This window comes from Camelus ferus, chromosome 12, assembly GCF_009834535.1.
Source record: "Camelus ferus isolate YT-003-E chromosome 12, BCGSAC_Cfer_1.0, whole genome shotgun sequence".
Classification (NCBI taxonomy): domain Eukaryota; kingdom Metazoa; phylum Chordata; class Mammalia; order Artiodactyla; family Camelidae; genus Camelus; species Camelus ferus.
In genome coordinates, this window is record NC_045707.1 from 17,640,754 (window position 1) to 17,651,977 (window position 11,224).

At 53.4% G+C, this 11,224-nt stretch overlaps 1 protein-coding gene across 1 annotated transcript; it reads left to right on the top strand.

The window, feature by feature from the left end:
- The first annotated feature begins 6,469 nt into the window (after positions 1-6,469).
- KRT18 (keratin 18) lies at positions 6,470-10,373 on the top strand. Its single transcript, XM_006182459.3, has 7 exons — positions 6,470-7,088; positions 7,873-7,955; positions 8,233-8,389; positions 8,947-9,111; positions 9,219-9,344; positions 9,610-9,833; positions 10,187-10,373. Exons 1-7 carry the CDS (start codon positions 6,678-6,680, stop codon positions 10,305-10,307), a joined length of 1,287 nt encoding a protein of 428 aa, XP_006182521.1. The 5' UTR covers positions 6,470-6,677; the 3' UTR covers positions 10,308-10,373.
- Positions 10,374-11,224: the final 851 nt, after the last annotated feature.

The following is an 11,224-nucleotide window of genomic DNA, read 5'->3' on the forward strand; positions in this document are numbered from 1 at the left end:
AAACTCAGGGGAGGACTCTAGGATACTGTACCAGGTCACAGTGCCAGTAGTTCTATCTGGAAAGCCTTCTCCTTGACCCTTTGTCTCTCTAGAAGTTCTTGTTCTTTTGGGGGGGAGGGGGCAAGGAAGTTAGGCATTTTATTTATTTGTTTTTAATGGAGGTACTGAGGACTGGAACCAGTACCCCATGCATGCTAAGCACACGCTCTACCACTGAGCTATCCCCTCCCCACTCCTGTTCATTTTCTGAAACTCTGCCAGAGCATTCCTTCCTTCATGAAGCTCTCCATGACCCCAATCTTTCAACACCTACAATATGAACTCTCTATGAGCAGCAACTTTTTCTGGCTTTTCTTTGCTGGGTCCCGAGAGCCTAGAACATGGTTGAGACATGGCAGTTGCCTTACAAATAGTTAATGTGATACATGAATTATTCCTTCCTCTGATAACACTTCGGAACTTTTCATAGCACCTATCACGTTGTAATTTTTTTTGCCCAGTTATCTGTCCCTTCTAATAATCATCTCCTTGATTGTTACTGTGTATTAGTATTTATCGCTGTATACTCAGCTCACTGGGGAGCAGAACCAAGCTGGGAGACTTGAACCTCCATGCTGACGATTATTCCAGGAGGAAGCCTGCTATGCTCCAGGCCCGATCATGCACATTTAATTCCTGCAACAACACACGAGGAAACTGTAGGTCAGACAAGCTCACTGACTTGGGTACCTGATGTGAACAAGGTCATTCAGCAGACACACAACAGAGTTAGGACACAAATTCAGATCTGTCTGACTCCAAAATCTAGGCTCTTTTCCAATCCTTTCTCTTCCTTAAGATCCTAAACTCCATTATTTTCAGCACTTTCAGCCACCCTCGAATGACATTACCTGCTCTGACCCCAAGCTCTGACAGCCCCCTCTCTGACATGCCACATCTCAAGCTCTCTTGTCTTCTGGAGGGCTTCTCCATCTGTCAGGTCAGCTCCCAATCCCTGGAATCCTTTTGCTTGGAGGTCTTCTGATTGCTTTTGTTTTCCTACTCAACCCACCCGAAGAGCCTGTCATTTCAGCAATGTTGTAAATCAAGATTCCTTTGCCCCTGAGTTCGCACCACACCTTCCCTCTCATCTCTCAGCAAGAGTCCCCCCAGATACATTCTTATGTGGTTAGTCTCATCATAAAGCCATGCGGTGTAGCCTTCACTGGGACCTCGAAACCATTCACATAGCTTCACGCACCATGGGTAGACCATGTGTTCCGTCACATGTGCCGCAAGCTCCTTCTGCTTCTGTCCGACTCCTCCGGTTGGTAGAGAAGCAGAAGCATATAGAGATCACAGATGCCAGATCCCAGCTCTGCTGCCTACTACTACTAGCACTTTTCAGGTTTCAGCTGTAATGTCAGTGTCACTTCCCCCAGATCTTAGGCTGGGTTAGTGGTTGCTGCTATGGGCTTCCGTCGCGCCCTGGACTTGCCCTGACGTAGCACCAAGCACACTCCACTGTCATTGCTTACTTAATTGTTGATCAGCCTGGCTAAACTGTACTATCCTAAGGACACCTTCCATCAACCTTGCTTCCTACAATAGGGTAGCATCACATTTTCTCCTTTTCTTCCAAGACAAACTTCTTGAAAGAAAAGTCTACGTTCTGGCTCTACATAGCACTAACCACTTACTCCTTGGCCTTTCCCCACTCAGCTTTGGTCTCCATCACTTTACAGGAAGTGCTCTGCTTGTCCCCAGCCTGATCTCTGTATGTATCTGCCCCTCCATGAAACTCCTCCTTGGCTTTCATGACAGCCATCTCTCCTGGTCTCTTCTGGGAGCTGGCAGGAGTCTGGACCTCCTCTCCTTTCTCTTCTCTTTTCCCTCTGTCTCTTCCTCCTCTTCTTGCCTCCCGTCCCTCTGGGCAGACTTTGCCCACTTCTTTCGTCTGATCTTTTCCCTTAGGCGTTCTCATCCACACCAGGGTTTTCCCCAAATCCTCCAGGTGTGTGGCTCCAGACAGGGCTACCACAGCAGGCTGTGCAGGTCGCTCAGTGCACCAGGGCATCAGGTTAATGAGGCAAGGAGGAGGCTTTCTCTGTCCAGCCTGTGCAAGGACCCCGAGGGCTAGCCTTGGCCCCACAAGCTGCATCCCATACCCCGCGCCTCTCTCAAGCTGCAGCCTGGTTTTCCTAGCTGTTCCCAGGACAGTCCTCCCAGACCCTGCTGGAAGGGCTGCCAAGTCCAGAGCCAAAGGGAGAGAGACAAAAAGAGACAAGGCCACTGATGGGATGATTTTGAGATGGGTTCTCAGCCACTCTGCTTTTCCACTTCACCCCCTTTTCCATAGACTCAGTTTCAGTTGTCCCTGTCCCATGCCCAGGACGAAAGTGAAGAAATAGTGATGGGCAGGGAGCCCAAGGCTAGAGGGTAGAGGGCAAAATAAGGGATCTGAGAAGAAAAAGAATGGTTGGGGGCACCCCAGACAAGAAATGATACCAGCTGGCTTCTTCAGCTATCAAAGCTCTTCCAGGCAGATTGTCCCATTTGATCCTCATGCAAACTCTCGGAGTAGGTATAATTTTAACCTTATTCTACAGTAAATTTGCCCAAGATCAGCCAGCCAGCATTGGGACCCTGAACCTAGGTCTTTTGACACCAAGTGCCAGGCTCATCCCTGTGCCCCACTCACCTCTCAGTAGATTGGAAAGAGGTGACAGACTGGGGGGTGGCATTGAGGTAATGGGGTTGTACCTGAGGAGAGACCAGGGGCACCAGGGGCGGTAGGGGAAGGGGAAGAGGTCCTAAGAAGAGGGGCGGCCATCCCTGGTGGGTGAGAGCCGGCTTTGCCAGAGGAGGCTGCAGGGGAGCCCAGGGAGCTGAGGGGGCTCTGGAGGGGACAGCTTTCCTGGAATCCTCTCTGAGCTTTCTCGCTGGAGATTCCTGGGCAGCTATGTGCTCCTCAGAGCCAATCTTTCCTTCCCCTATCCCTGGGGAATAATCTAAGGTACAAACTCAACTAAAGAATGATATAAAAGTACCAGAGCATACTTTGACCTTCCCAACTTTGAGGGAAAGGGCCTGGCCGAACTCTCAGAACCCCTCCCTGACTCCACATTAGATTGGCAGATCCTAGGCCTCCAAATGGGGCAGGGGCACTAACTCAGAAATTCCCAGAGTCCTAAGAGATTCAGATGGAGTCCTGCTCTTACCCCAGCTGCAACCCCCATCACCCTATCTGCCTCCATAGCCTTTCTAACCACATTCCTTGGTCCCGTCTCTCTCCCAGAACCCCCTTTTCATTCATTGCTTAAGTTAAAATCATCTACAGAGCTCCCCCTGCATGCCAGACTCAGGCTGAGCAAGAGGGATTCCCACTCGGCCCCAGACCCCTTGTCTCGGGCCGCCCCATTCTGCCCCATTCCGTTCTCTTCCTCTAACGCTCTGCCCCTAACTCAGTAGCCCTTGGGGTCCTCCCGTGGCATGCCCGCTGGCACACTGGGCCCTCCACTGTGGGGAGCTGAGGGGAGCCTCCCAGGCTGCCCCTCACCGCTTTGCTGCCCCCAACAATCCCCACTGCAAGGACCTCTCATTGCCTCCAACACATTCTGGAAAGCCCTTTCTGGAGTCGTTCATAGTCCTTCCAGAAGATGATGGCAATCAGCCCTCTGTCCCCACCCCTCCACTTCCGCTTATCTGGGCTGTAGACCCCCACACTCACATCTAAACAACCCGCTCCTCAGGGTTGAGTACAAAATTTACAGCCTAAATGATAAAGCAAAGCCTAAAGGGCTCCAGGACTTCAGGATCCCCCAATCCCTTAATCCCCCCCACTATCTAGTCCCCAGGGCTGTGACTCCAGCTCTCCACAGGAGCGTGTGGGCAGGGGAGGAGAGAGCTGACTGCTCCCCTTTAGCGGGGTCATCTCTGAGTTTACTCAGGTGTTAAAACCTGTCTCTCCGGTTCCCAGCTCCCCCTCGGCAGGACACCGGAATGCAGGGGCGGGGGAGGGGAACCATTTCCCCTCCTTCAGGACCCCCCTGTGCTGAGCCTCTTTATTTGCCTTCTGTCTTTGTTCCGGCGGCCTCTCTCTCGGGATTCTGTTCCACCACCTCCCAGGACCCACCTCACCATCACCCATTCCCCTTCCCATTTTGCCTCCCACCACCCCAGAGCCCCATGACTGCCAACTTGGGGGCCTTGATCCTCAATCACACCCCTTCCCCAGTGCTCCCAGAGGCTCTCAGATGGAGTGAAAAGGCCCCAACCACAGAGGAATCTGGTTGTGGTTGAAAAGGGCAGGCTGGTGCGGGAAGCCTGAGGTCGGTATTTGCCCCATGCTGCAAGAGGTCAGGAATGTGGCCACTAACATCAGAGATAAGACCTGGCTGGCACTCTGTTCCTCTGGCCCCAGGACAGAGCCTCCCCAGGCTTCCAAAGGTCCCAAGCAGTTGGAGTGGGGCAGGGATCTGAGAAAGATCTGGAGAGGAGCTTAGATAAGAATCCTGCAATCTGGGCTTTATCTCTGGTGGAATTCAAAGTCCCCCAGGGGTCTTAAGTGACTTAAGAAGAGATTTTATATCATGGAGGCATCTTTACAATTAAATTGCACTCGCCCAGCCTCCCCACAACTGCCTCTTGGATGCGTTGGAGATTTACTCCGCAGTAAGCAGCATTTGTTCAAGGAATAAGTGAGTGATAATTAACATTCACATCCACTGCCACCTAGGGAGACAGACTGGGCAGGCTTTATTCTCCTTTTACAAGTGAAGAAACTGAAGTTCGGAGTTAAGTGACTTCCCCAAGGTCACACAGCTAGCAAAGTACCCAAATTGGCTGACTCCAAACCTAGCAAAAATAGCAAAGGCAACACATCGCAGTTTTAATCTCTATACCTTATTGTGCAATTCTGCACAGCATGACAATTCTGGGGAAAGGTAAAGGTGAAAGCAGGAGAAACCTCTTTGACTGGCTAGCACCTCTAAGCTCCCAGAAACCTTCCATACAAAACTAGTAGGCATTCATTTGTGTGCTGATTTGTATGCCATTTTCATTTTGACCTTCAGCAGGCCCTGACCCCCTCCCCTGGCTAGCTCCCATCATGACCTGCCCCTGTCCCACTCCCTCTGGGTGCTGGGGGTTTTCCCTACCAAATGGTGCCAGGCCTGGAATGATTCAGGGCCAAGCCCCTCATCTGAGCTGTGCCTCCCCCCGGCTGGTCCACTGACTCAGCTACTCCCGGGGCAGGGCCCCTTTACCTCCCAGGCCTCCTCTCCTGTCTGCCCCCACTTCTTCAGTTCAGGTGGCAGCTCGATAAGAATCAATAGGTCCACTCCAGGGCAAAGAACACAGACAGGTGTGTAATGCCAGGCCCCGCCGGACAAACAAGCTGCTGGTGGTGACACACTTGAGGGCCCAGTATCTCAGGATTCCTTCAGCTCATTCAGCAGGGGGAGGGGGTTGCCATCCAACTTCAGGGGTGAAGGGAGAAGTGGGAACCTCCCTACCCCCATCCTTCTCACCCACATCCTGATATATGCTTCCTGTGGAGGAGACAGCCCCTGGGGACAGGTTTGGGATTCAGAGAGCCTTTGGAGGAGAGGCAGAGCAAGGAGGGGGCTCTAGAAAAGTCCCAGTAAGGAGGGGGAGAGGGCTGAGCCTCACTAGAGTGTTTCTAGGTGTGCATGTCTGTCCTCTCAGGCCCCATACTATGCATGACACATCACAATCTCCATTAGGGATTATTGGCCTCTTTTTACTGCTGCTCTCCCAGCAACTAGAACAGGGCCTGTCACACATATATTTGTTGAACTGTAAGTGCTCAGAAGTTATCTGTTTACCCAAGGGTGTAGGTAAGGCTGATACGCAGGTGTTCAGAAGGGAGGGCGCATCCCCTCTTCAAATCACAAAGTGCTTTGCTGAGGCCAGGCCTCCAAGGGAGCAAGTTGAGGGAAGGAGAGGAGGTTCAGAGAGTGAGTTTGTTTTCTGGAGCCTGAAAACAACTGGTGTGTGACTGTGTCTGTGGACAGTCCGCGCCTGTAGGATACGGGTGTGCAGGGCTGAGGGCAGGTGACAGTGTTTGGGAACCAATTGTGGTGGGAGTCGAGGGTAAACCAGCAGACTTGAGGCTCAGGATCGCGTTTCTCTTCCTCTCCTCCAGCCCCCAACTTTTTTTCACCAAGACTTCTGAGGCTCCAGGATTCGGCAAGATGCCCTCTGCAGGTGGGACCTGGGGCTGCAGGCTGAGGACAGCTACGGAGACTCACCCCCGACTCCACTGACACATTCCCCAAATTCTCAACCCGACTGTACCTCCTCTACCTGGGAGAGGGGGTACAATAACGTCATTTCCTGCCCTGAATCACAGCTGCAAGAGCCAACTTCACCTGCTGCCCTTGTCCGTCCCGGACCCGCTCCCTCACTCCCTTTCTCAGGAGGGGAGGGTGACCTTGGCAGGGCTGTGCTGAGAGGGCGGGGGGAGGCTGAGGAGGGCCGGGAAGCGAGGCCGCTGAGCCCCGCCGTCCACCTGTGACCCAGGCTTCCGCGGCGACGCTGGTGGCGGGGGCGGGGCCCGTCCGGGCCAGTCCCCACCCCCTCCCTCGGAGCTATAACTGGAGTTGCCAACCGGACTCACTCCACGGCCCAGCACCTGAGTCCTGGCCTCCCGCTGTCCTCGCGGAACAGACACCATGAGCTTCAGCACCCAGTCCAGCTTCTCCAACTACCGGTCCACCGGCTCCGTGCAGTCGAGCTACGCGCCGCGACCAGTCAGCAGCGCGGCCAGCGTCTATGCAGGCGCCGGGGGCTCGGGATCTCGGATCTCCGTGTCCCGCTCCACCAGCTCCCGGGGCGGCTGGGGTTCCGGGAACCTGGGCACGCGGATGGTCGGGTGTGTGGTGGGCGTGGGGGGCATCCAGGGCGAAAAGGAGACCATGCAAGACCTGAATGACCGCCTGGCCTCCTACCTGGAGAAGGTGAGGAGCCTGGAGGCTGACAATCGGAGACTGGAGATCAAAATTCGGGAACACCTGGAGAAGAAGGGACCCCAGGTCCGAGACTGGGGGCATTACTTGAAGACCATTGAGGATCTGAGGGCTCAGGTAAGGAGGTGTGGAGGCAGCAGCCCCCATTCCCAACTCCCACGTTTGACCCTCCAAGTTATCCACTCCCTCCCCTCTTCCCCTTCCCCCAAGGACGGGAATTTTAGGGTGAGGTGCATTCACTCCTCCCTCCTAGCTATCTCCTGCCCCGCCCCCAATTCCACCCGGAGGAGATTAGGAATGCCCTGGATTCCGCACGTTCCCCAGGCCACAGGGACCCCAAAGGTGGTGACTGGGCACTATAGGCCCTTCCGCAGGGGGAAGCTTTGCAGAGGAGTGGACAGCATGGAGAGGGTTGAAACAAGGCCCATAAAGAGGACCTAGACACACTGGCTTCTAGGGGAGAGGGGACAGTTGGAGGGGTTAAGCGGATGTGGCTAAGGCTGAGTCATCTAGGAGTAAACAGGAGGCCAACCTGTGGGAGAGGCCAGTGGTGGGGCGGAGGGGAGGGGGAGCTGAGCAGGTGCACTAGGGAAAAATTGCCAGGAGAGGCCTAGGGACAGGACTTCTGAGTAGCTGCTCACTTCCAGGCAGGCCAGCCAGCAGGGGCCTGGAAGGAGGGGCAGCTGGAGACTGGCAGCGTGGGAATTTGGGGCTGGGGAAAAGGAGGGAACAGTATGAGGTGGCACAGGTGGAAGGGGGTAGGCATACAAGGAGAGCCCCTAGTTAATCTGGGGACCAGGAAGGTTGTTTTACTTGAGACACATGACACCTTCCGCATACCCAGCCCGCCCCATCATTGACTTCCCATTCATGGAGCTTCCTCTCTCCACAATTCCCCCAGATCTTTGCAAATTCTGTGGACAACGCCCGCATCGTTCTGCAGATTGACAATGCCCGTCTTGCTGCTGATGACTTCAGAGTCAAGTAAGGCTGGGGGGCTAGGAAGCTGGGGTTAGGTGGGGGTTCGCATGTGGGATGTTTTTCAGCTGTGGGTGGAGTTCGGTGGAAGAGAGGCTCCATCAAATTAGTTCATTCATGGAGTGCAATTTAAGAGCACTGTCCCCAAGTGCCAAGAACAGTGCTCAGAGGATTGCCACCTTGGTGGCTTGCAGTGGGCATGGAGCTGCTCTTAGTGGGTGGCATGGGCTCAGAAGGTGCTGGGTCAGAGACGGGGCCCTTCTGATCGCCTCCACTCCCACAGGTATGAGACAGAGCTGGCTATGCGCCAGTCTGTGGAGAGTGACATCCACGGGCTCCGCAAGGTCATTGATGACACCAATGTCACTCGCCTGCAGCTGGAGACAGAGATCGAGGCCCTCAAAGAGGAGCTGCTCTTTATGAAGAAGAATCACGAGGAGGCAAGCAGGGGCCCCTAGCCAGGCCAGGAACCAGGGAGCCAAGACAAGTCTGGGGGGCAGGAGAGAGAGAGCAGCAGACCACCTGCAAGAAGACTTGCAGGGAAGTTTAGAACTACCAGCCTGAATGCTTCTTAATCAGACTGTTGCCATGCTCAGCGGGTCACCTGAATTAGAGCCTGGTGAGGTCGAAAGGAGGTGAGTGTGAGGATGAGATGAGGACAAAGGTGGAAACAGAAGTGAGAAACTTTGACTAGGAGTGAGAGGTGATGGAAGAGTGATGGAGGAAGGTAGAAGGAGCAGGTCTATAGACGAGGGACGGGTAGAGGAAAGGGAAACCACCTGTGAGTGATAGGCATGGGCAGTGATGGCTGGCATTTTCCCATCCGGAGCAGAAGACCCAGAACTGGCATTGCCCAGAGTACAAAGCCAAGAGCTTCCTCTGTTCTGTTCTCCAACCGAGCCTGTAGGCCTCCTAGAAGAGGCAGCCACAGATGAAGAGCCTTTCTGGAGCTCTGACACGGAGTCCCACCTCACTTTTGCACCCCTCTCCTTTTTAGGAAGTAAAGGGTCTACAAAACCAGATTGCCAACTCTGGGTTGACCGTGGAGTTGGATGCCCCCAAGTCTCAGGACCTGAGCAAGATCATGGCAGACATCCGGGCTCAGTATGACGAGCTGGCTCGGAAGAACCGAGAGGAGCTGGACAAGTACTGGTCCCATCAGGTAAAAGGGAAGGGATGGATGCCAGGCAAGGCACAGACGTCACTAAGGGGGTGCGGGAGGGAGGCCGACAGAAGGAGGGACCTGAGGACCATCTTATCCACCTACAGATTGAGGAGAGCACCACAGTGGTCACCTCGCAGACCGCTGAGATTGGAGCTGCCGAGACAACCCTCACAGAGCTGAGACGAACCGTGCAGTCCCTGGAGATCGACCTGGACTCCATGAGAAACCTGGTGAGAGCCCTCATTCTTTCCACCTGCCCCAACCACACTTGGCCTTGACCTCTGTTGACCAATCTGGTCTCAACCCAAATTCTATCCTTTACATCCAAGTTCCTTTCACTCAGAGTTGTTTCTCGTTGCATTTCCCACTGCTCTGACCTATTACCCTAGTACCTAGCACATCCATAGGTGCTCAAAAAAGTTTCAGAGAGTTCAGGAAGTTGCAGACACTCCCTCCACTCTGTCTCACCTGACCCTCCTCCCTGTGCCTCTATAGAAGGCCAGCTTGGAGAACAGCCTGAGGGAGGTGGAGGCCCGCTACGCCATGCAGATGGAGCAGCTCAATGGGGTTCTGCTGCACCTGGAGTCGGAGCTGGCCCAGACCCGGGCAGAGGGGCAACGCCAGAACCAGGAGTACGAGGCCCTGCTGAACGTCAAGGTCAAGCTGGAGGCTGAGATCAACACCTACCGCCGCCTGCTGGAAGATGGGGATGACTTCAAGTGAGTGGGGCTCTCCTTCCCATACAAGCTGGGGTCAAGCTGCCACTTCTCCCCAAAGTCTGAGCTTTGGTAAGCTCCCAATAGGCCTGTTCATTGGTATCCACTGAGCACTGAACTGATGCTCTGTACACAGCCCAAGAAGAGAACAGACTAAGTATTGTCCCTAGCCCTTCTTAGAGCACAAGTGTAATTTGGCCTTCGGTTTCCCTTTGATGGAGGAAGGAGCCAAGGGGAATTTAGAAATACAGGCAGAGATCAGGAGGCTTTTTTTTTTTTCTCTCTCTCTCCACTCTCCTTGTTTCCCTTCTCTCTGCGAGGCTGTTTAATAACTGGGGCTTGGTCTTCTGTTACAGTCTTAGTGACGCCGTGGACAGCAGCAACTCCAGGCAAACCATCCAGAAGACCACCACCCTCAGGCTTGTGGATGGCAAAGTGGTGTCTGAGACCTCGGACACCAAAGTTCTGAGGCATTAAGAAGGCAGAATTGATGCCCTCTGGGGAGTGAGGGGCCAATAAAAGTTCAGACGTTATTGCATACTACTTTGTGTCTTTGGCTGTTTTCATCCTGCGGACAAATGCCCTGACCCAATCATCCTATCTCTGATCAGGTAGAAATCACCTCTGAGCCCAGCGGTTTCATACGGGTGGGGAGTGGGCAGAGGAAGGGCCTGCGTTCTTGGAAACACCTTCTCAGAAAAAGGAGGGAGCCATCTTAGATGGGATGGGCCGAGGGCAGTGGGGAAACTACAATAGGATTGCAGAATCTTAGCTTCACAGAGATCTGGTGATCATAGGGCCCCCAACTAACAGGTGCTCCTTAGTAGAAATCTGAGCCTGAGAAGGTAGCGGAGCCAAGGACAGAGAGCAAAGGAAAGAGGAAGAGGGGAGACCAGAGCACACAGCTTGCCCTCCCCATCCCCGCTAATCTGTATGCTTGACCCACTGCCCAGGGCTTCTCCCCAGACCTCCCTCCCCTCCCACATTCAGTCCCCAAACCGATGGTTCCCTATGCTCTGCTCAATTAGGATATGATTTTGAGTGCTAGAGGTCTGGTTAGAAATGGAGTAAATGCAATCACCTCAGGGGAAGGAATAGTCTAATCAGTGGTTCCCATCTAAGTAAGTGGTGTCTCTAAGTAAGCAACCACTTAGGTAAAAACGGGCACCTTTAAGCCAACTGAAATGTCCCAGGTGTGTGCTTTTGATTGGAAGTGTGTCATCTAGTAGTGAAAACAATGGATGTCTAAAACTAATATCCTTTGACTGCTTTGATAATTTATCTTTTTACATTAAAAAATATAAAAGTAGCATGCACAAAATCCAAAAGGAAAGAATAAGAAAAATATTTCCCATCCCAGTCCCGAGAGGTAACCATTGTAAAACGGTGTCTTA

Bases quoted from the DNA above. Each gene is read 5' to 3' on its own strand.
- KRT18 (XM_006182459.3), top strand. From the start codon at position 6,678: ATGAGCTTCAGCACCCAGTCCAGCTTCTCCAACTACCGGTCCACCGGC. The intron at 7,956-8,232 runs GTAAGGCTGGGG...CCACTCCCACAG, and splicing joins GCTGATGACTTCAGAGTCAA to GTATGAGACAGAGCTGGCTA. The intron at 9,834-10,186 runs GTGAGTGGGGCT...CTTCTGTTACAG, and splicing joins GAAGATGGGGATGACTTCAA to TCTTAGTGACGCCGTGGACA.